This window comes from Nerophis ophidion, linkage group LG07 (genome assembly GCF_033978795.1).
Source record: "Nerophis ophidion isolate RoL-2023_Sa linkage group LG07, RoL_Noph_v1.0, whole genome shotgun sequence".
Taxonomy (NCBI): Eukaryota; Metazoa; Chordata; class Actinopteri; order Syngnathiformes; family Syngnathidae; genus Nerophis; species Nerophis ophidion.
The window spans coordinates 78,360,983-78,386,766 of record NC_084617.1 but is presented as its reverse complement, the minus strand read 5'-3'; the positions used below and the strand labels follow the sequence as shown (position 1 = coordinate 78,386,766).

The 25,784-nt window shown below is 44.7% G+C and overlaps 1 protein-coding gene across 3 annotated transcripts in view; it reads right to left on the bottom strand.

The window, feature by feature from the left end:
• Positions 1-12,444: 12,444 nt before the first annotated feature.
• LOC133556865 (calcineurin-binding protein cabin-1-like) overlaps positions 12,445-25,784 on the bottom strand; it is a 40,121-nt gene continuing 26,781 nt past the window's right edge. For 2 of the 3 annotated variants that reach the window (XM_061907194.1, XM_061907192.1), the window contains 3 exons: positions 20,667-20,837; positions 18,783-18,985; positions 12,445-14,584 (listed from right to left, as the gene is read on the bottom strand). In XM_061907194.1, the coding sequence (XP_061763178.1) occupies positions 14,441-14,584; positions 18,783-18,985; positions 20,667-20,837 (518 nt within the window). In that variant the 3' untranslated portion in view covers positions 12,445-14,440. The remainder of the gene's footprint in view (positions 14,585-18,782; positions 18,986-20,666; positions 20,838-25,784) is intronic. The other variant, XM_061907193.1, reaches the window with a different exon arrangement.

The following is a 25,784-nucleotide window of genomic DNA, read 5'->3' as shown; positions in this document are numbered from 1 at the left end:
TTTTACAGTTGTATTTTACATGTATTTTTCTGTTGCATTTTACATGTATTTTCCATGTATTTTACAGTTGCATTTTCCATGTATTTTACAGTTGTGTTTTACATGTATTTTACTGTTGTATTTTATATGTATTTTACAGTTGTGTTTTACATGTATTTTACAGTTGTATTTTACCTGTATTTTACAGTTGTATTTTATATGTATGTTACAGTTGTGTTTTACATGTATTTTACCGTTGTATTTTACTGTTGTATTTAACATGTATTTTAAAGATGTATTTTACATGTATTTAAAATGTATTTTACAGTTGTGTTTTACATGTATTTTATATGTATTTTACTGTTGTATTTTACATGTATTTTACAGTTGTGTTTTACATGTATTTCATATGTATTTTACAGTTGTATTTTACCTGTATTTTACAGTTGCGTTTTACCTGTATTTTACAGTTGTATTTTACCTGTATTTTACAGTTGTATTTTACAGTTGTATTTTACATGTATTTTACAGTTGATTATAGTTTGCATCTACACTTTCCCCCCTGCTGCCAATTAGTGGGAGAGCAGAGGATGTATCATAAGTGGATGTCCAGCCTTATGAAGGAATGAATTCATAGGGAAGAATGAAATAAAATAAGGATACAAACTTTGAGGACAGGACTGAAGGAATTATTAAAAAATAAAATAAATTGCAGGGATTATTCATGAAGGAAGTAGAATCTTACAGGAAGTAGAATCCAGGCTTGTCACATTAGTCTTTGGATAGTTAATACAAGTTTAAGTTTAAAGTAGCAATGATAGTCACACACACACACACACACACACACACACACACACACACACGCACACACACACACACGCACACACACACACACACACACACACACACACACACACACACACACACACACACTAGTTGAGACGAATGATTCTCTGCATCTGAGCCATCACCCTAGATCAGCCCCTGGGAGGTGAGGGGAGCAGTGAGCAGCAGGAGTGGCCGCGTCCGGGAATACTTTTTGGTTGTAATAACTGCTCAGTATAGTGGTGTCATTATTGTGTGTTGTAATAACTGCTCAGTATAGTGGTGTCATTATTGTGTGTTGTAATAACTGCTCAGTATAGTGGTGTCATTATTGTGTGTTGTAATAACTGCTCAGTATAGTGGTGTCATTATTGTGTGTTGTAATAACTGCTCAGTATAGTGGTGTCATTATTGTGTGTTGTAATAACTGCTCAGTATAGTGGTGTCATTATTGTGTGTTGTAATAACTGCTCAGTATAGTGGTGTCATTATTGTGTGTTGTAATAACTGCTCAGTATAGTGGTGTCATTATTGTGTGTTGTAATAACTGCTCAGTATAGTGGTGTCATTATTGTGTGTTGTAATAACTGCTCAGTATAGTGGTGTCATTATTGTGTGTTGTAATAACTGCTCAGTATAGTGGTGTCATTATTGTGTGTTGTAATAACTGCTCAGTATAGTGGTGTCATTATTGTGTGTTGTAATAACTGCTCAGTATAGTGGTGTCATTATTGTGTGTTGTAATAACTGCTGTGTATAGTGGTGTCATTATTGTGTGTTGTAATAACTGCTGTGTATAGTGGTGTCATTATTGTGTGTTGTAATAACTGCTCAGTATAGTGGTGTCATTATTGTGTGTTGTAATAACTGCTCAGTATAGTGGTGTCATTATTGTGTGTTGTAATAACTGCTCAGTATAGTGGTGTCATTATTGTGTGTTGTAATAACTGCTCAGTATAGTGGTGTCATTATTGTGTGTTGTAATAACTGCTCAGTATAGTGGTGTCATTATTGTGTGTTGTAATAACTGCTGTGTATAGTGGTGTCATTATTGTGTGTTGTAATAACTGCTCAGTATAGTGGTGTCATTATTGTGTGTTGTAATAACTGTTCAGTATAGTGGTGAGGTTAACCCTAACCCTATCCCCAGGTGCATGTCTTTGGAGGTGGGAGGGGCCTATCCCCAGGTGCATGTCTTTGGAGGTGGGAGGGGCCTATCCCCAGGTGCATGTCTTTGGAGGTGGGAGGGGCCCATCCCCAGGTGCATGTCTTTGGAGGTGGGAGGGGCCTATCCCCAGGTGCATGTCTTTGGAGGTGGGAGGGGCCTATCCCCAGGTGCATGTCTTTGGAGGTGGGAGGGGCCCATCCCCAGGTGCATGTCTTTGGAGGTGGGAGGGGCCTATCCCCAGGTGCATGTCTTTGGAGGTGGAAGGAAGCCGGAGTCGAACCCACACATTCACGGGGAGAACATGCAAACTCCACACAGAAAGATCCCGAGCCTGGATTTGAACCCAGGACTGCAGGACCTTGGTATTGTGAGGCAGACGCACTAACCCCTCTCCCACCGTGAGGTCCTATTTTTTTATATACATGTTATATACATCTTTTATTATTGAAGGTGTGAAAAGTGATGATTATGTCACGGAGCTCAATGACAAGCAGCCTTGTTTGTCTTTTCAGGGAAGTCATTAGTCATTAGTCGTCATTAGCAACTTCCAGCACTTTCTATGAAGTGGAGTCAAGTTGTTGTCATTTGCCTGAGAGACATGTGAGTGCTGTTTTCTTATTGGGGGGGCCGGGGGGAGGGGGGGGGGGCATGTGAGTGCTGTTTTCTTATTGGGGGCCCGGGGGGGAGGGGGGGGGGCATGTGAGTGCTGTTTTCTTATTGGGGGGGGGGGGGGGGGGGTCAGACCAAATGTGAGAGGGTGCATGAGGGATCAGACGGGGCTACACCACACTTTATCATGACCCCCCCCCTTTCTTTGCAAGCCACACAGGAGGCTCTTTAGTGGCCCACTGGAGGACATGTGACCCTCAGGGGCCCCCCCGCCTCTATACTGGCAGATGTTAGTGGCACAGTGCAGGCAAGTAGGGGACAGCAAATGTTTGCAGGTCTGAGGAACATCAGTGACACCTGAGAGGAACATCAGTGACACCTGAGAGGAACATCAGTGACACCTGAGAGGAACATCAGTGACACCTGAGAGGAACATCAGTGACACCTGAGAGGAACATCAGTGACACCTGAGAGGAACATCAGTGACACCTGAGAGGAACATCAGTGACACCTGAGAGGAACATCAGTGACACCTGAGAGGAACATCAGTGACACCTGAGAGGAACACCAGTGACACCTGAGAGGAACATCAGTGACACCTGAGAGGAACACCAGTGACACCTGAGAGGAACACCAGTGACACCTGAGAGGAACACCAGTGACACCTGAGAGGAACACCAGTGACACCTGAGAGGAACATCAGTGACACCTGAGAGGAACACCAGTGACACCTGAGAGGAACACCAGTGACACCTGAGAGGAACACCAGTGACACCTGAGAGGAACACCAGTGACACCTGAGAGGAACATCAGTGACACCTGAGAGGAACATCAGTGACACCTGAGAGGAACACCAGTGACACCTGAGAGGAACATCAGTGACACCTGAGAGGAACATCAGTGACACCTGAGAGGAACATCAGTGACACCTGAGAGGAACACCAGTGACACCTGAGAGGAACATCAGTGACACCTGAGAGGAACACCAGTGACACCTGAGAGGAACATCAGTGACACCTGAGAGGAACATCAGTGACACCTGAGAGGAACATCAGTGACACCTGAGAGGAACATCAGTGACACCTGAGAGGAACACCAGTGACACCTGAGAGGAACATCAGTGACACCTGAGAGGAACACCAGTGACACCTGAGAGGAACATCAGTGACACCTGAGAGGAACATCAGTGACACCTGAGAGGAACATCAGTGACACCTGAGAGGAACATCAGTGACACCTGAGAGGAACATCAGTGACACCTGAGAGGAACATCAGTGACCCCTGAGAGGAACACCAGTGACACCTGAGAGGAACACCAGTGACACCTGAGAGGAACATCAGTGACACCTGAGAGGAACACCAGTGACACCTGAGAGGAACATCAGTGACACCTGAGAGGAACATCAGTGACACCTGAGAGGAACATCAGTGACACCTGAGAGGAACATCAGTGACACCTGAGAGGAACACCAGTGACACCTGAGAGGAACATCAGTGACACCTGAGAGGAACATCAGTGACACCTGAGAGGAACACCAGTGACACCTGAGAGGAACATCAGTGACACCTGAGAGGAACATCAGTGACACCTGAGAGGAACATCAGTGACACCTGGGAGGAACACCAGTGACACCTGAGAGGAACATCAGTGACACCTGAGAGGAACATCAGTGACACCTGAGAGGAACATCAGTGACACCTGAGAGGAACATCAGTGACACCTGAGAGGAACACCAGTGACACCTGAGAGGAACATCAGTGACACCTGAGAGGAACACCAGTGACACCTGAGAGGAACATCAGTGACACCTGAGAGGAACATCAGTGACACCTGAGAGGAACACCAGTGACACCTGAGAGGAACATCAGTGACACCTGAGAGAAACACCAGTGACACCTGAGAGGAACACCAGTGACACCTGAGAGGAACATCAGTGACACCTGAGAGGAACACCAGTGACACCTGAGAGGAACATCAGTGACACCTGAGAGGAACATCAGTGACACCTGAGAGGAACATCAGTGACACCTGAGAGGAACATCAGTGACACCTGAGAGGAACACCAGTGACACCTGAGACCAGTGACACCTGAGAGGAACATCAGTGACACCTGAGAGGAACACCAGTGACACCTGAGAGGAATATCAGTGACACCTGAGAGGAACATCAGTGACACCTGAGAGGAACACCAGTGACACCTGAGAGGAACACCAGTGACACCTGAGAGGAACATCAGTGACACCTGAGAGGAACACCAGTGACACCTGAGAGGAACATCAGTGACACCTGAGAGGAACATCAGTGACACCTGAGAGGGACACCAGTGACACCTGAGAGGAACATCAGTGACACCTGAGAGGAACATCAGTGACACCTGAGAGGAACACCAGTGACACCTGAGAGGAACATCAGTGACACCTGAGAGGAACATCAGTGACACCTGAGAGGAACATCAGTGACACCTGAGAGGAACACCAGTGACACCTGAGAGGAACATCAGTGACACCTGAGAGGAACACCAGTGACACCTGAGAGGAACATCAGTGACACCTGAGAGGAACACCAGTGACACCTGAGAGGAACACCAGTGACACCTGAGAGAAACACCAGTGACACCTGAGAGGAACACCAGTGACACCTGAGAGGAACACCAGTGACACCTGAGAGGAACACCAGTGACACCTGAGAGGAACATCAGTGACACCTGAGAGGAACATCAGTGACACCTGAGAGGAACATCAGTGACACCTGAGAGGAACACCAGTGACACCTGAGACCAGTGACACCTGAGAGGAACATCAGTGACACCTGAGAGGAACATCAGTGACACCTGAGAGGAACATCAGTGACACCTGAGAGGAACATCAGTGACACCTGAGAGGAACACCAGTGACACCTGAGACCAGTGACACCTGAGAGGAACATCAGTGACACCTGAGAGGAACACCAGTGACACCTGAGAGGAACATCAGTGACACCTGAGAGGAACATCAGTGACACCTGAGAGGAACATCAGTGACACCTGAGAGGAACATCAGTGACACCTGAGAGGAACACCAGTGACACCTGAGAGGAACACCAGTGACACCTGAGAGGAACACCAGTGACACCTGAGAGGAACACCAGTGACACCTGAGAGGAACATCAGTGACACCTGAGAGGAACACCAGTGACACCTGAGAGGAACATCAGTGACACCTGAGAGGAACATCAGTGACACCTGAGAGGAACATCAGTGACACCTGAGAGGAACACCAGTGACACCTGAGAGGAACACCAGTGACACCTGAGAGGAACACCAGTGACACCTGAGAGGAACACCAGTGACACCTGAGAGGAACATCAGTGACACCTGAGAGGAACATCAGTGACACCTGAGAGGAACATCAGTGACACCTGAGAGGAACATCAGTGACACCTGAGAGGAACATCAGTGACACCTGAGAGGAACACCAGTGACACCTGAGAGGAACACCAGTGACACCTGAGAGGAACACCAGTGACACCTGAGAGGAACACCAGTGACACCTGAGAGGAACATCAGTGACACCTGAGAGGAACATCAGTGACACCTGAGAGGAACATCAGTGACACCTGAGAGGAACACCAGTGACACCTGAGACCAGTGACACCTGAGAGGAACATCAGTGACACCTGAGAGGAACACCAGTGACACCTGAGAGGAACATCAGTGACACCTGAGAGGAACATCAGTGACACCTGAGAGGAACACCAGTGACACCTGAGAGGAACACCAGTGACACCTGAGAGGAACACCAGTGACACCTGAGAGGAACACCAGTGACACCTGAGAGGAACATCAGTGACACCTGAGAGGAACATCAGTGACACCTGAGAGGAACATCACTGACACCTGAGAGGAACATCAGTGACACCTGAGAGGAACACCAGTGACACCTGAGAGGAACATCAGTGACACCTGAGAGGAACACCAGTGACACCTGAGAGGAACATCAGTGACACCTGAGAGGAACATCAGTGACACCTGAGAGGAACATCAGTGACACCTGAGAGGAACATCACTGACACCTGAGAGGAACATCAGTGACACCTGAGAGGAACACCAGTGACACCTGAGAGGAACATCAGTGACACCTGAGAGGAACACCAGTGACACCTGAGAGGAACATCAGTGACACCTGAGAGGAACATCAGTGACACCTGAGAGGAACATCAGTGACACCTGAGAGGAACATCAGTGACACCTGAGAGGAACACCAGTGACACCTGAGAGGAACACCAGTGACACCTGAGAGGAACATCAGTGACACCTGAGAGGAACACCAGTGACACCTGAGAGGAACATCAGTGACACCTGAGAGGAACATCAGTGACACCTGAGAGGAACATCAGTGACACCTGAGAGGAACACCAGTGACACCTGAGAGGAACATCAGTGACACCTGAGAGGAACACCAGTGACACCTGAGAGGAACATCAGTGACACCTGAGAGGAACACCAGTGACACCTGAGAGGAACATCAGTGACACCTGAGAGGAACACCAGTGACACCTGAGAGGAACATCAGTGACACCTGAGAGGAACATCAGTGACACCTGAGAGGAACACCAGTGACACCTGAGAGGAACATCAGTGACACCTGAGAGGAACATCAGTGACACCTGAGAGGAACATCAGTGACACCTGAGAGGAACATCAGTGACACCTGAGAGGAACACCAGTGACACCTGAGAGGAACACCAGTGACACCTGAGAGGAACACCAGTGACACCTGAGAGGAACACCAGTGACACCTGAGAGGAACATCAGTGACACCTGAGAGGAACATCAGTGACACCTGAGAGGAACATCAGTGACACCTGAGAGGAACATCAGTGACACCTGAGAGGAACACCAGTGACACCTGAGAGGAACACCAGTGACACCTGAGAGGAACACCAGTGACACCTGAGAGGAACACCAGTGACACCTGAGAGGAACATCAGTGACACCTGAGAGGAACATCAGTGACACCTGAGAGGAACATCAGTGACACCTGAGAGGAACATCAGTGACACCTGAGAGGAACACCAGTGACACCTGAGAGGAACACCAGTGACACCTGAGAGGAACACCAGTGACACCTGAGAGGAACATCAGTGACACCTGAGAGAAACATCAGTGACACCTGAGAGGAACACCAGTGACACCTGAGAGGAACACCAGTGACACCTGAGAGGAACACCAGTGACACCTGAGAGGAACATCAGTGACACCTGAGAGGAACATCAGTGACACCTGAGAGGAACATCAGTGACACCTGAGAGGAACATCAGTGACACCTGAGAGGAACATCAGTGACACCTGAGAGGAACACCAGTGACACCTGAGAGGAACATCAGTGACACCTGAGAGGAACACCAGTGACACCTGAGAGGAACATTTGTGTCAAAAGTATACGTACAGCAATGTTCATATTCGCTTACATGTGACCTTGGCAAGTTTACCTGCAATAAGGTGCTTTGGTAGCCATCCACAAGCTTCTGTGCACATTTCCCACCACTCCTCTTGACAAAATTGGAGTGTCCTAGATGTTAGACTTAGACCGTAGGTAAGACTTAGACCGTAGGTAAGACTTAGACCGTAGGTAAAGCCAAAAATGACATGTTTTGTGGTCCCCTGTATTTACACAAGTACTGAAAAGTCCCAAAATACATTTTGGTACTGGTAGCAGAGTATTGGTATGGGACAACATAGACCCCAGTCAAGAAGACTGAAGGTTCCAGAACTTGCTGTGCACCAAGGTGAGTCCGACCGTGTTCCAGCAGAACTTGTGCACAAACTTAGGCTGCCACGCCCCTTAGACTCCTTTTAGACTTCTTTAGGCTCCTTTAGACTTCTTTAGACTTCTTTAGGCTCCTTTAGACTTCTTTAGACTTCTTTAGGCTCCTTTAGTCTTCTTTAGGCTCCTTTAGACTCCTTTAGTCTTCTTTAGGCTCCTTTAGACTCCTTTAGACTTCTTTAGGCTCCTTTAGACTCCTTTAGTCTTCTTTAGGCTCTTTTGGACTCCTTTAGTCTTCTTTAGGCTCCTTTAGACTCCTTTAGTCTTCTTTAGGCTCCTTTAGACTCCTTTAGACTTCTTTAGGCTCCTTTAGACTCCTTTAGTCTTCTTTAGGCTCCTTTAGACTCCTTTAGACTTCTTTAGGCTCCTTTAGACTCCTTTAGTCTTCTTTAGGCTCTTTTGGACTCCTTTAGTCTTCTTTAGGCTCCTTTAGACTCCTTTAGTCTTCTTTAGGCTCCTTTAGACTCCTTTAGACTTCTTTAGGCTCCTTTAGACTCCTTTAGTCTTCTTTAGGCTCCTTTAGACTCCTTTAGTCTTCTTTAGGCTCCTTTAGACTCCTTTAGACTTCTTTAGGCTCCTTTAGACTCCTTTAGTCTTCTTTAGGCTCCTTTAGACTCCTTTAGTCTTCTTTAGGCTCCTTTAGACTCCTTTAGACTTCTTTAGGCTGCTTTAGGCTTCTTTCCAGCACAAGAAGAGAACTTCCACGCCCCTCAAGAGCGAAATTCTGCTGCCAAGGATCACATCTGTGCTGCTTCATCGTAGGACAGCAAGAGAAGAACATTTAGCTGTGACATTGTTGTGTTAGTCTAGTCTGTTTGTTGTACTACTGGAGTCCAGTCTGTTTGTTGTACTACTGGAGTCCAGTCTGTTTGTTGTACTACTGGAGTCCAGTCTGCTTGTTGTACTACTGGAGTCCAGTCTGTTTGTTGTACTACTGGAGTCCAGTCTGCTTGTTGTACTACTGGAGTCCAGTCTGTTTGTTGTACTACTGGAGTCCAGTCTGCTTGTTGTACTACTGGAGTCCAGTCTGCTTGTTGTACTACTGGAGTCCAGTCTGTTTGTTGTACTACTGGAGTCCAGTCTGTTTGTTGTACTACTGGAGTCCAGTCTGTTTGTTGTACTACTGGAGTCCAGTCTGTTTGTTGTACTACTGGAGTCCAGTCTGTTTGTTGTACTACTGGAGTCCAGTCTGCTTGTTGTACTACTGGAGTCCAGTCTGCTTGTTGTACTACTGGAGTCCAGTCTGTTTGTTGTACTACTGGAGTCCAGTCTGCTTGTTGTACTACTGGAGTCCAGTCTGTTTGTTGTACTACTGGAGTCCAGTCTGCTTGTTGTACTACTGGAGTCCAGTCTGCTTGTTGTACTACTGGAGTCCAGTCTGTTTGTTGTACTACTGGAGTCCAGTCTGCTTGTTGTACTACTGGAGTCCAGTCTGCTTGTTGTACTACTGGAGTCCAGTCTGTTTGTTGTACTACTGGAGTCCAGTCTGCTTGTTGTACTACTGGAGTCCAGTCTGTTTGTTGTACTACTGGAGTCCAGTCTGCTTGTTGTACTACTGGAGTCCAGTCTGCTTGTTGTACTACTGGAGTCCAGTCTGTTTGTTGTACTACTGGAGTCCAGTCTGTTTGTTGTACTACTGGAGTCCAGTCTGTTTGTTGTACTACTGGAGTCCAGTCTGTTTGTTGTACTACTGGAGTCCAGTCTGTTTGTTGTACTACTGGAGTCCAGTCTGCTTGTTGTACTACTGGAGTCCAGTCTGCTTGTTGTACTACTGGAGTCCAGTCTGTTTGTTGTACTACTGGAGTCCAGTCTGCTTGTTGTACTACTGGAGTCCAGTCTGTTTGTTGTACTACTGGAGTCCAGTCTGTTTGTTGTACTACTGGAGTCCAGTCTGTTTGTTGTACTACTGGAGTCCAGTCTGTTTGTTGTACTACTGGAGTCCAGTCTGTTTGTTGTACTACTGGAGTCCAGTCTGCTTGTTGTACTACTGGAGTCCAGTCTGCTTGTTGTACTACTGGAGTCCAGTCTGTTTGTTGTACTACTGGAGTCCAGTCTGCTTGTTGTACTACTGGAGTCCAGTCTGTTTGTTGTACTACTGGAGTCCAGTCTGTTTGTTGTACTACTGGAGTCCAGTCTGTTTGTTGTACTACTGGAGTCCAGTCTGTTTGTTGTACTACTGGAGTCCAGTCTGTTTGTTGTACTACTGGAGTCCAGTCTGCTTGTTGTACTACTGGAGTCCAGTCTGCTTGTTGTACTACTGGAGTCCAGTCTGTTTGTTGTACTACTGGAGTCCAGTCTGCTTGTTGTACTACTGGAGTCCAGTCTGTTTGTTGTACTACTGGAGTCCAGTCTGCTTGTTGTACTACTGGAGTCCAGTCTGCTTGTTGTACTACTGGAGTCCAGTCTGTTTGTTGTACTACTGGAGTCCAGTCTGCTTGTTGTACTACTGGAGTCCAGTCTGCTTGTTGTACTACTGGAGTCCAGTCTGTTTGTTGTACTACTGGAGTCCAGTCTGCTTGTTGTACTACTGGAGTCCAGTCTGTTTGTTGTACTACTGGAGTCCAGTCTGCTTGTTGTACTACTGGAGTCCAGTCTGCTTGTTGTACTACTGGAGTCCAGTCTGCTTGTTGTACTACTGGAGTCCAGTCTGCTTGTTGTACTACTGGAGTCCAGTCTGTTTGTTGTACTACTGGAGTCCAGTCTGCTTGTTGTACTACTGGAGTCCAGTCTGTTTGTTGTACTACTGGAGTCCAGTCTGTTTGTTGTACTACTGGAGTCCAGTCTGCTTGTTGTACTACTGGAGTCCAGTCTGCTTGTTGTACTACTGGAGTCCAGTCTGTTTGTTGTACTACTGGAGTCCAGTCTGCTTGTTGTACTACTGGAGTCCAGTCTGTTTGTTGTACTACTGGAGTCCAGTCTGTTTGTTGTACTACTGGAGTCCAGTCTGTTTGTTGTACTACTGGAGTCCAGTCTGTTTGTTGTACTACTGGAGTCCAGTCTGTTTGTTGTACTACTGGAGTCCAGTCTGCTTGTTGTACTACTGGAGTCCAGTCTGCTTGTTGTACTACTGGAGTCCAGTCTGTTTGTTGTACTACTGGAGTCCAGTCTGCTTGTTGTACTACTGGAGTCCAGTCTGCTTGTTGTACTACTGGAGTCCAGTCTGTTTGTTGTACTACTGGAGTCCAGTCTGCTTGTTGTACTACTGGAGTCCAGTCTGCTTGTTGTACTACTGGAGTCCAGTCTGTTTGTTGTACTACTGGAGTCCAGTCTGTTTGTTGTACTACTGGAGTCCAGTCTGCTTGTTGTACTACTGGAGTCCAGTCTGCTTGTTGTACTACTGGAGTCCAGTCTGCTTGTTGTACTACTGGAGTCCAGTCTGCTTGTTGTACTACTGGAGTCCAGTCTGCTTGTTGTACTACTGGAGTCCAGTCTGTTTGTTGTACTACTGGAGTCCAGTCTGCTTGTTGTACTACTGGAGTCCAGTCTGCTTGTTGTACTACTGGAGTCCAGTCTGCTTGTTGTACTACTGGAGTCCAGTCTGTTTGTTGTACTACTGGAGTCCAGTCTGTTTGTTGTACTACTGGAGTCCAGTCTGTTTGTTGTACTACTGGAGTCCAGTCTGTTTGTTGTACTACTGGAGTCCAGTCTGTTTGTTGTACTACTGGAGTCCAGTCTGTTTGTTGTACTACTGGAGTCCAGTCTGCTTGTTGTACTACTGGAGTCCAGTCTGTTTGTTGTACTACTGGAGTCCAGTCTGTTTGTTGTACTACTGGAGTCCAGTCTGTTTGTTGTACTACTGGAGTCCAGTCTGTTTGTTGTACTACTGGAGTCCAGTCTGTTTGTTGTACTACTGGAGTCCAGTCTGCTTGTTGTACTACTGGAGTCCAGTCTGCTTGTTGTACTACTGGAGTCCAGTCTGCTTGTTGTACTACTGGAGTCCAGTCTGTTTGTTGTACTACTGGAGTCCAGTCTGCTTGTTGTACTACTGGAGTCCAGTCTGCTGTCCACATGCATGCAGAGAGTCCTTGCTGTGAAAGTAGACACAGAGGAAGCAGGACTTCTTCCAGCTATCACTTTAATACTGTACAATGTACAATGTACAATGTAAGATTGACTGTTTTGGACATGGGCAAAAGTTACAAGACTAGAAAAAAATACAACAGGAAGCACTTTGACATGCAGTAAGATGTCATTCATCTCATTTGATGGATGGATAATTGAGGTCACGCACGCACGCACGCACGCACGCACGCACGCACACGCACACGCACGCACGCGCGCGCACGCACACACACACACACACACACACACACACACACACACACACACACACACACACACACACACACACACACATACACACACACACACACACCTACCTTTGAACACAACCCCAATACAAAGAAGACAGCTTTATGGTGTAATATTTACATTTTTGGTGAGACGTCCTCAGTGAAGTTGAGGCCGGGCAGAGAGAGAGTCATCCATCACCTCAGACATGAAGTACAAAATCATCTTCACATCTCATCTTAACCATGTAAGGAAAAAGCTGCATTCTTTTTTTTTCTCCAAAAATGATATTTTCACCTTTTAAGAAAGAAAGATAGCTTTTGATAGAAACAATCAGTACAAAAAACACATTCTGACATCTTCAAGCACTCAGTGACTCTGCTTTCTGGACATTTGGAGAGACTGCATCTGGATTCTGGTCACCTTAGGAAAGATGCTCGCTAGCTAACTCACTCGCTCGCTCGCTCGCTCGCTCACTCACTCGCTCGCTCGCTCGCTCACTCACTCACTCTCACACTCACTCACTCACTCACTCACTCACTCACTCACTCACTGGGCCCATTGAGGCCAATGTGAATGCTGCTATGTACAAAAGTCTTGTAGTCTTTCAACATCATTCACATCAGTGCTGGTGATGGCTGCCACCTTGGTGAGAAGCTCACAGGTACAGAGAAAACGCTGCAATAAAGTCAGGTAAAAATATCAGGAGGGGGGATGGAAGGGGGGACAAAAAAGCACACCTGAGCGCTGACTCACTCAAATGTTGAGTGTACTGTAAACATTTCTCATGTGCTACAGCTTCACTGACTGAAATGTAGCGCTGCAACTGGGAGTAAAGGATGAAGCATCAACAGGTGAGGATGAAGCATCAACAGGTGAGGATGAAGCATCAACAGGTGAGGATGAAGCATCAACAGGTGAGGATGAAGCATCAACAGGTGAGGATGAAGCATCAACAGGTGAGGATGAAGCATCAACAGGTGAGGATGACGCATCAACAGGTGAGGATGACGCATCAACAGGTGAGGATGACGCATCAACAGGTGAGGATGAAGCATCAACAGGTGAGGATGAAGCATCAACAGGTGAGGATGAAGCATCAACAGGTGAGGATGACGCATCAACAGGTGAGGATGAAGCATAAGTAGCACCATACAGACATGCTATGAAAGCTGTGGTGCAGCACTCACACCACAAGGTGGTGACATGGCAGCCAACCACTAAGCGGCGTTCTCTGGGTGTCATGGCCGCCCCGAGTCACCTGCCGTCAGAAGTCAAATGTCCATGTAATCGTCCTCTTCATCAGAAGTCAAATGTCCATGTAATCGTCCTCTTCATCAGAAGTCAAATGTCCATGTAATCGTCCTCTTCATCAGAAGTCAAATGTCCATGTAATCGTCCTCTTCATCAGAAGTCAAATGTCCATGTAATCGTCCTCTTCATCAGAAGTCAAATGTCCATGTAATCGTCCTCTTCATCAGAAGTCAAATGTCCATGTAATCGTCCTCTTCATCAGAAGTCAAATGTCCATGTAATCGTCCTCTTCATCAGAAGTCAAATGTCCATGTAATCGTCCTCTTCATCAGAAGTCAAATGTCCATGTAATCGTCCTCTTCATCAGAAGTCAAATGTCCATGTAATCGTCCTCTTCATCAGAAGTCAAATGTCCATGTAATCGTCCTCTTCATCAGAAGTCAAATGTCCATGTAATCGTCCTCTTCATCAGAAGTCAAATGTCCATGTAATCGTCCTCTTCATCAGAAGTCAAATGTCCATGTAATCGTCCTCTTCATCAGACTCGCTCTCCAGAGAGGACTCCTGGCTGGATGTGTCCTGCAGGTCCAAAGAGGGCTGGATCAGAGAGTCCTTCTTGACCGTGGCAGCAGACTGTGATGACAAAATGACCTTCTGTGTGAGAAGCACACCACAATCAGTGGGGGTCAACTACCTCTTATTATTATGTACATCTTTATCCTCTTCACCTCTTTATTATGTACATCTTTATCCTGTTTATTTTTATTATGTACATCTTTATCCTGTTTATTATTATTATGTACATCTTTATCCTGTTTACCTGTTATTATTATGTACATCTTTATCCTGTTTATTATTATTATGTACATCTTTATCCTCTTTACCTCTTATTATTATGTACATCTTTATCCTGTTTACATGTTATTATTATGTACATCTTTATCCTGTTTACCTGTTATTTTATTTATCATATTTATCCTGTTTACATGTTATTATTATGTACATGTTTATCCTGTTTACATGTTATTATTATTTACATGTTTATCCGGTATACATGTTATTATTTTTCACATCTTTATCATGTTTACATGATATTATTATGTACATCTTTATCTTGTTGAACTACCTGTTTACATGTGATTATTATGTACATCTTTATCCTGTTTATATGTGATTATTATGTTCATGTTTACAGCGGGAGGAGAGTCATTGGACTTGAGAGCAGGAGAGCGGCAGGCAGGCACACGCACACAAGACTTGCACTCATGTTGATGCTTTTATTATTATTGATGTACATCATGCATAGTTTGGTAGCATTTAAAACAATAGTGTATCCAAGTGTTTTATTATAGTAACTTTCTTTCAATAAAATGACAACTTTCTGATATTATTGGCATAAAAATGTGATATCGGATCCTATCAGTATCAGCTTTTAAAGCAGTATAGGACATGCTCATCACGTGCGACTGCAACCTTCTTTTCATATACATTGATGATTATGGAAAACAGTTAATGAAAACCTCCCATTTAATATCTCCAAATTTTTTTTTTTTTTTTTTTAAAAGTGTCAGTTATGATCATTACAAATGTATTAAATCAACGCTTGCCATATTTTAACTCTCACAAAATGACTTTATGACAGGGATGTTGTAGTCTAGTTGGTGTGTTTATGACAGGGATGTTGTAGTCTAGTTGGTGTGTTTATGGCAGGGATGTTGTAGTCTAGTTGGTGTGTTTATGACAGGGATGTTGTAGTCTAGTTGGTGTGTTTATGACAGGGATGTTGTAGTCTAGTTGGTGTGTTTATGGCAGGGATGTTGTAGTCTAGTTGGTGTGTTTATGGCAGGGATGTTGTAGTCTAGTTGGTGTGTTTATGACAGGGATGTTGTAGTCTAGTTGGTGTGTTTATGACAGGGATGTTGTAGTCTAGTTGGTGTGTTTATGGCAGGGATGTTGTAGTCTAGTTGGTGTGTTTATGACAGGGATGTTGTAGTCTAGTTGGTGTGTTTATGACAGGGATGTTGTAGTCTAGTTGGTGTGTTTATGGCAGGGATGTTGTAGTCTAGTTGGTGTGTTTATGGCAGGGATGTTGTAGTCTAGTTGGTGTGTTTATGACAGGGATGTTGTAGTCTAGTTGGTGTGTTTATGGCAGGGATGTTGTAGTCTAGTTGGTGTGTTTATGGCAGGGATGTTGTAGTCTAGTTGGTGTGTTTATGGCAGGGATGTTGTAGTCTAGTTGGTGTGTTTATGACAGGGATGTTGTAGTCTAGTTGGTGTGTTTATGACAGGGATGTTGTAGTCTAGTTGGTGTGTTTATGGCAGGGATGTTGTAGTCTAGTTGGTGTGTTTATGACAGGGATGTTGTAGTCTAGTTGGTGTGTTTATGGCAGGGATGTTGTAGTCTAGTTGGTGTGTTTATGGCAGGGATGTTGTAGTCTAGTTGGTGTGTTTATGACAGGGATGTTGTAGTCTAGTTGGTGTGTTTATGACAGGGATGTTGTAGTCTAGTTGGTGTGTTTATGACAGGGATGTTGTAGTCTAGTTGGTGTGTTTATGACAGGGATGTTGTAGTCTAGTTGGTGTGTTTATGGCAGGGATGTTGTAGTCTAGTTGGTGTGTTTATGACAGGGATGTTGTAGTCTAGTTGGTGTGTTTATGACAGGGATGTTGTAGTCTAGTTGGTGTGTTTATGACAGGGATGTTGTAGTCTAGTTGGTGTGTTTATGACAGGGATGTTGTAGTCTAGTTGGTGTGTTTATGGCAGGGATGTTGTAGTCTAGTTGGTGTGTTTATGGCAGGGATGTTGTAGTCTAGTTGGTGTGTTTATGACAGGGATGTTGTAGTCTAGTTGGTGTGTTTATGACAGGGATGTTGTAGTCTAGTTGGTGTGTTTATGACAGGGATGTTGTAGTCTAGTTGGTGTGTTTATGACAGGGATGTTGTAGTCTAGTTGGTGTGTTTATGACAGGGATGTTGTAGTCTAGTTGGTGTGTTTATGACAGGGATGTTGTAGTCTAGTTGGTGTGTTTATGGCAGGGATGTTGTAGTCTAGTTGGTGTGTTTATGACAGGGATGTTGTAGTCTAGTTGGTGTGTTTATGACAGGGATGTTGTAGTCTAGTTGGTGTGTTTATGACAGGGATGTTGTAGTCTAGTTGGTGTGTTTATGACAGGGATGTTGTAGTCTAGTTGGTGTGTTTATGGCAGGGATGTTGTAGTCTAGTTGGTGTGTTTATGACAGGGATGTTGTAGTCTAGTTGGTGTGTTTATGACAGGGATGTTGTAGTCTAGTTGGTGTGTTTATGACAGGGATGTTGTAGTCTAGTTGGTGTGTTTATGACAGGGATGTTGTAGTCTAGTTGGTGTGTTTATGACAGGGATGTTGTAGTCTAGTTGGTGTGTTTATGACAGGGATGTTGTAGTCTAGTTGGTGTGTTTATGACAGGGATGTTGTAGTCTAGTTGGTGTGTTTATGGCAGGGATGTTGTAGTCTAGTTGGTGTGTTTATGGCAGGGATGTTGTAGTCTAGTTGGTGTGTTTATGACAGGGATGTTGTAGTCTAGTTGGTGTGTTTATGACAGGGATGTTGTAGTCTAGTTGGTGTGTTTATGGCAGGGATGTTGTAGTCTAGTTGGTGTGTTTATGACAGGGATGTTGTAGTCTAGTTGGTGTGTTTATGGCAGGGATGTTGTAGTCTAGTTGGTGTGTTTATGGCAGGGATGTTGTAGTCTAGTTGGTGTGTTTATGGCAGGGATGTTGTAGTCTAGTTGGTGTGTTTATGACAGGGATGTTGTAGTCTAGTTGGTGTGTTTATGGCAGGGATGTTGTAGTCTAGTTGGTGTGTTTATGGCAGGGATGTTGTAGTCTAGTTGGTGTGTTTATGGCAGGGATGTTGTAGTCTAGTTGGTGTGTTTATGGCAGGGATGTTGTAGTCTAGTTGGTGTGTTTATGACAGGGATGTTGTAGTCTAGTTGGTGTGTTTATGACAGGGATGTTGTAGTCTAGTTGGTGTGTTTATGGCAGGGATGTTGTAGTCTAGTTGGTGTGTTTATGACAGGGATGTTGTAGTCTAGTTGGTGTGTTTATGACAGGGATGTTGTAGTCTAGTTGGTGTGTTTATGACAGGGATGTTGTAGTCTAGTTGGTGTGTTTATGACAGGGATGTTGTAGTCTAGTTGGTGTGTTTATGACAGGGATGTTGTAGTCTAGTTGGTGTGTTTATGACAGGGATGTTGTAGTCTAGTTGGTGTGTTTATGACAGGGATGTTGTAGTCTAGTTGGTGTGTTTATGACAGGGATGTTGTAGTCTAGTTGGTGTGTTTATGACAGGGATGTTGTAGTCTAGTTGGTGTGTTTATGACAGGGATGTTGTAGTCTAGTTGGTGTGTTTATGACAGGGATGTTGTAGTCTAGTTGGTGTGTTTATGGCAGGGATGTTGTAGTCTAGTTGGTGTGTTTATGACAGGGATGTTGTAGTCTAGTTGGTGTGTTTATGGCAGGGATGTTGTAGTCTAGTTGGTGTGTTTATGACAGGGATGTTGTAGTCTAGTTGGTGTGTTTATGACAGGGATGTTGTAGTCTAGTTGGTGTGTTTATGACAGGGATGTTGTAGTCTAGTTGGTGTGTTTATGACAGGGATGTTGTAGTCTAGTTGGTGTGTTTATGACAGGGATGTTGTAGTCTAGTTGGTGTGTTTATGACAGGGATGTTGTAGTCTAGTTGGTGTGTTTATGACAGGGATGTTGTAGTCTAGTTGGTGTGTTTATGACAGGGATGTTGTAGTCTAGTTGGTGTGTTTATGACAGGGATGTTGTAGTCTAGTTGGTGTGTTTATGGCAGGGATGCAACGCTACCTTGAGTTTTTGTTTGGTTTCCTCGGAGATGCTGCCTTTGGGAGAGAGCAGTGTGGGCGTGGGCGGAGTCACTGTGATCTCTGGCGGGAACTTGGTGAGCGTGGCGGGGATGAAGAGCTTTGGCATGTTGGGTGGGACTCTGGAGCGGACACGATTGGGGTCTGGAAGCTTTGACTGATCGCCGCTGGCATACTGCTGCTGGTCTGCAGAGAAAACACACAGCACATTTCTCATCCTTGCACGGTGTGTGAGAACGCCAGCATCATATAAGTAAACATTGATTGATTGATTGATCAAAACGGAACACAACTCTCCATTCAAGTTGTACATTTCATAAAGATGTAGCCATCATCAGGCATGTCAGGCTTGAAAAGAAACAAAAAAATCCCGCGGGACTTCAGATTAGAATAATATTGCTCTGCTTTTTCTTTGGCTTTTAGCTTTTTGTGTGCCCAGCCACAAATGTGTGTGATTGTGTAATGACGAGCCCTGAAAAAATACAACTTGCATCCACATACGGATAACCCAGTGAGGACCCCCGCCAAGATAAAGTAGCATGTACGTTCAAAATGAATTCCCTGACTTCATCTGCATTTATACAAGATTATGCTGATCATATTTTCTCATTATTCACATGCATTGAGTTAAAGTTAACGATTGTCTCACACACACACGCACGCACGCACGCACGCAAACACACACGTATATGCACGCACGCACGCACGCACGCACACACACACACACACACACACACACACACACACACACACACACACACACACACACACACACACACACACACACGGTGTGGTGAAATTTGTCCTCTGCATTTGACCCATCATCCCCTGGGAGGTGAGGGGAGCAGTGAGCAGCAGCGGTGGCCACGCCAGGGAATCATTTTTGGTGATTTAACCCCCAATTCCAAGCTTTGATGCTGAGTACCAAGCAGGGAGATAGTGGCTCCCATTTTTATAGTCTTTGCTATGACTCGGCCGGGAATTGACCTCACAACCTACTGATCTCAGGGCGGACACTCTAACCACTCTTTTCTTAAGAATACATATTTAAAAAGATGCTGCTGGTGCTCTTGCGACTCGACTTCAAATAAGCGGAGGAAAATGGATGGCTATTGCAAGGTTGGGTTTGAATCAACAATTGTGTTGAATGGAGACTGGATTCTGAAAGCTATTGTCAGCACAGGAATCACATGAACTTGTTAATTGGCCAAAGGTTGACACCTCCAGTGGAGCGACTGCATGTTGTCTTCTCTGAGGCGCAGCAGCATGGGCTTGTGCCGCAGGACAGTAATGTAGCCACCTTCCCATTGGAGCAGTTGTGCTGCACTCACACATGCATGTAACCAAGGAGAACCACCGCCTTGCACAATTGAATTGAAAACATCCACTTAGATAGTGGAAGTACACCCAGTGATGTGCAGGACTGCAGCAGGCGGGCGGGGGTCAATGGGGGTCAATGGGGGGAGTGACTCAGTCCAGCATGCTTTGTGTAAGAATAACCTTAGTAATCGCTTTTTTCACACTTCAATCCATTATACAGTACAACTGATGTTGATGTTGTATAGCCGTTAAACTCTTTTTTTTTTTACACTTCATCAGCCCACCTTTACTTCCCTAAACGGTACACATCTATCATGCCTCCTTAAGTTAAGCTTTTATGTATTGTTTAACTATACAGATCTTCACTTGAGTTCACTCCAGTGTGACAGTTTACAATGTTCAATTGTTATGTAGAAATGTCCGTATCAGCCGATTAAGATTTGACGATGGCCATCAAGTTGATTGTTGTAAATATGAACAAATCACAGGTCAAGCTGTAAAAGGACTGTGTTCCAGCTAAAAGGTTTCACTGCAATACAATTCTGACCTGCACAATGCTGCGTGGTGCTGCTGCTGCTGCTACATGTGGCCGTTTCTTCCCGGAACCAGCCTGCCGCTGTTTCCTGCACCTGCGAAACCGTGGCCAGCTTCATCTGTTGACAAAGGTGTGATTCCTGCTGCCGGTACAACAGTCCCTCAGTGGGCTCCTCACGCTCCTCTGTGGGGTCAAAAAGCAAATAGATCTCTGTTTATTTGCAATAATTTATTACATCACATCAGTCTGCTTTTTCATCGGCTTGATGCCAATATTAGTTCCTCTAAAAGCAGAAACACACCATCAGACATACTAGATGCCGAGACTGACAAGTTCCAATAGTTTGAATGAAATAATCTCATGGAGACATGGAAGGGAACACAATGCAATGTTTCCATGTGTATTCCAAAAGCCACTGACACACTGTAGGGCAATTTTACACTTGACAAAAACCTTTTAAGATCCAGACTGGGAAAAGCAACTCTCCAGCAGCTGAGGTGAACCTCCAAAGAAAAGCTCTGATACACTTTCAAGTTTGTTGGAGAATAGTTTCTGAAGCTGAGGTTAAATATTGACACAGTAGATTGTTACGTGCAGGGAAATCATGTCTGCATTTACTCAACAACTTCAAAGGTCATCCAACTTGTATTAGGTTTAGAAAATGTTAATAATCTGACTAAACTCAATTTTAGGACAGACTTTTTTTATTAAGGTGCATGAAAGTTAGCAAAACTAAAAGGTCAACAATAGGGGCGGGGAAAATTATTGTTTCTTTGGACAATCCTGAATCGGTTATTTAGCTTAGTTAATTAAAATGTGGGGTATACTAATAATATACATGCACGTATTAATAATCTATTATACAATAATAAAATGTAATTTAAAAAAAATATATCAGTAATTGATTTCAAATCAAATTGTAGCCCCTTAACCGTAATTGAATTGTGAGGTGCCCAAAGAAAGACAGTCAATGTTATTTTTTATATTAAAGGATCTAAAAAATATTATTCTCTATTATAGTGAAATCACAAACAATCGTAGTCTGTGAATGTTGGCCAGAACAAAACAAAAAAACAATTGCCCAGTCATTTTTTAGCAAGGATGATCTACATTAGGCCGTCTAGTCGCCTGCTGGGATGCTGAGGATCATGAAGAGATGTCCATCAACAATAACTTTATAAAAAATACTGGCTACTGTCGGCCATAAGCTGACACAAGCAACACAAATGATCTGAATCGCCCTCGCTCACTCAACCCAAGTCTGTGGTCTCTCTCGTGCTTCTACGCACACACATTACTGGCAGGTCGCTTCTCTAATGAACTTATACAACTCTTTATAAAATAACTGAAATGTTGAACTATCAATCGATTCCAAAATATTTTGCTCCATGCAATGATTGTAATTGTTTGCATGGGTCAGAATTACAGTAGAAAGGGTATTTGTAAAATAAATACCAGTTGACATTATTCTTATCTCCTCAACAAATGTGTATCTTTTTTGTTCGTGTATACATTTTGGGCAAAAGTCTAAACTGTTCAATTGCTTCCTTCTTACAAAATTGTATGTAAATTTACTGGTTGTTAAGGTCTGGAAATTATGGCTTATCGGTTGAATTTCCATTATTGTGCATCCTAAATCATTTGTAAACGACTTTGTCGTTACAAAGTTATAAATACGTTGTCATTAATCACTTGTTTTGTGATAAGTTTGCTAGTACCAAAATCTCAAATAACTATTTTGGTTAAACAATTCTTCTAAATTATCTAAATTATCGACTATGTATTACACTGAGTAATATAGAGCAGCTTTTTGTTCTGGGAAATGTGCTGGAGCATTATCCAAGTTCAATTTGTAATACACTATGTTCAAAAGAAATCCTGAATGGAAAAAAGATCTATCAACAATTGTTAAATAATCCAATGGTAGTCAAATTGAATCATAAGCACAACCCTAGTAATGATGCCGCAATGATTGACATTCTTTTAACTTCATTTAAATGACGTATTCATGACTTAAGTGTGTAAAATAATGACACAAGACTTTTGGCTCATTCAATTGGCAGATTAGCATTGAGTGCTGCTTCCATATTATATGCAGATAGAGTACAGTACTGTATTCCATGTGTGCTGCTTCCATATTGTATGCAGATGAGGTACTGTACTGTACTGTATGCCATGTGTGCTGCTTCCATATTGTATGCAGATGAGGTACTGTACTGTACTGTATGCCATGTGTGCTGCTTCCATATTATATGCAGATGAGGTTACTGTACTGTACTGTACTGTATGCCATGAGGGCTGCTTCCATATTATATGCAGATAGAGTACAGTACTGTATGCCAGCACTTTTCAAATTGGGAGGCCACAGGTAGAGCTGCTACACATTTTTCCAATCTGTTGACTTTACTTATGTTAAAAGCCAATTCAAATGTTTTTTTTTATAGCAGGAGTGGGCTGATTGATACCAAGGGTAGTATCAGTATCGGATTGATTGTGATTTTTTATATTATTTAATTCGCTCTCAGCTAAAATCTGTTAGTCTTGTCGTACATTGTTGTATCATATATAGCACAGTGGAAAAAGCACCAAATTGATGCTATTCAACACCATCTAGTGGCATTATTGATCAGTAAGTATTCCATCCATCCATTTTCTATACCGCCTATCCTCACAGGTGTGCTAACACCAACAATGCAAAGTTTTGATGAAAACATTAAAAAGAGAATTTACCAATAACAAACCACTAAAAAAACCTGCTAAAATGAACTATAGTGTTGTCAGGTTGTCACGTCACAGCTGTGTGCAAGTGCAAGGGCGCCCTCTCCTGGTCACATCACTTACAACAAGAGAGAATCAAAGCTAAGGCTTTGAGGCCTTGCTTCAAGAGAAAGGAAACAGGCCAAAATGACAAATTTGAAGTGCAGCTTAAAGAAGTGAGGTGCCTCTACCTGTGTGTTGCAGGAAGGACATGGTGGCTGACAGCCGTCTTAAAGAAGTGAGGTGCCTCTACCTGTGTGTTGTAGGAAGGACATGGTGGCTGACAGCCGTCTTAAAGAAGTGAGGTGCCTCTACCTGTGTGTTGTAGGAAGGACATGGTGGCTGACAGCCGTCTTAAAGAAGTGAGGTGCCTCTACCTGTGTGTTGTAGGAAGGACATGGCGGCTGACAGCCCTCTTAAAGAAGTGAGGTGCCTCTACCTGTGTGTTGTAGGAAGGACATGGTGGCTGACAGCCGTCTTAAAGAAGTGAGGTGCCTCTACCTGTGTGTTGTAGGAAGGACATGGTGGCTGACAGCCGTCTTAAAGAAGTGAGGTGCCTCTACCTGTGTGTTGTAGGAAGGACATGGTGGCTGACAGCCGTCTTAAAGAAGTGAGGTGCCTCTACCTGTGTGTTGTAGGAAGGACATGGTGGCTGACAGCCGTCTTAAAGAAGTGAGGTGCCTCTACCTGTGTGTTGTAGGAAGGACATGGTGGCTGACAGCCGTCTTAATGAAGTGAGGTGCCTCTACCTGTGTGTTGCAGGAAGGACATGGTGGCTGACAGCCGTCTTAAAGAAGTGAGGTGCCTCTACCTGTGTGTTGTAGGAAGGACATGGTGGCTGACAGCCGTCTTAAAGAAGTGAGGTGCCTCTACCTGTGTGTTGTAGGAAGGACATGGTGGCTGACAGCCCTCTTAAAGAAGTGAGGTGCCTCTACCTGTGTGTTGTAGGAAGGACATGGCGGCTGACAGCCGTCTTAAAGAAGTGAGGTGCCTCTACCTGTGTGTTGTAGGAAGGACATGGTGGCTGACAGCCGTCTTAAAGAAGTGAGGTGCCTCTACCTGTGTGTTGTAGGAAGGACATGGTGGCTGACAGCCGTCTTAAAGAAGTGAGGTGCCTCTACCTGTGTGTTGTAGGAAGGACATGGTGGCTGACAGCTGTCTTAAAGAAGTGAGGTGCCTCTACCTGTGTGTTGTAGGAAGGACATGGTGGCTGACAGCCGTCTTAAAGAAGTGAGGTGCCTCTACCTGTGTGTTGTAGGAAGGACATGGTGGCTGACAGCCGTCTTAAAGAAGTGAGGTGCCTCTACCTGTGTGTTGTAGGAAGGACATGGTGGCTGACAGCCCTCTTAAAGAAGTGAGGTGCCTCTACCTGTGTGTTGTAGGAAGGACATGGCGGCTGACAGCCGTCTTAAAGAAGTGAGGTGCCTCTACCTGTGTGTTGTAGGAAGGACATGGTGGCTGACAGCCGTCTTAAAGAAGTGAGGTGCCTCTACCTGTGTGTTGTAGGAAGGACATGGTGGCTGACAGCCGTCTTAAAGAAGTGAGGTGCCTCTACCTGTGTGTTGTAGGAAGGACATGGTGGCTGACAGCCGTCTTAAAGAAGTGAGGTGCCTCTACCTGTGTGTTGTAGGAAGGACATGGTGGCTGACAGCCCTCTTAAAGAAGTGAGGTGCCTCTACCTGTGTGTTGTAGGAAGGACATGGCGGCTGACAGCCGTCTTAAAGAAGTGAGGTGCCTCTACCTGTGTGTTGTAGGAAGGACATGGCGGCTGACAGCCGTCTTAAAGAAGTGAGGTGCCTCTACCTGTGTGTTGTAGGAAGGACATGGCGGCTGACAGCCGTCTTAAAGAAGTGAGGTGCCTCTACCTGTGTGTTGTAGGAAGGACATGGTGGCTGACAGCCGTCTTAAAGAAGTGAGGTGCCTCTACCTGTGTGTTGTAGGAAGGACATGGTGGCTGACAGCTGTCTTAAAGAAGTGAGGTGCCTCTACCTGTGTGTTGTAGGAAGGACATGGTGGCTGACAGCCGTCTTAATGAAGTGAGGTGCCTCTACCTGTGTGTTGTAGGAAGGACATGGTGGCTGACAGCCGTCTTAAAGAAGTGAGGTGCCTCTACCTGTGTGTTGTAGGAAGGACATGGTGGCTGACAGCTGTCTTAAAGAAGTGAGGTGCCTCTACCTGTGTGTTGTAGGAAGGACATGGTGGCTGACAGCCGTCTTAAAGAAGTGAGGTGCCTCTACCTGTGTGTTGTAGGAAGGACATGGCGGCTGACAGCCCTCTTAAAGAAGTGAGGTGCCTCTACCTGTGTGTTGTAGGAAGGACATGGCGGCTGACAGCCGTCTTAAAGAAGTGAGGTGCCTCTACCTGTGTGTTGTA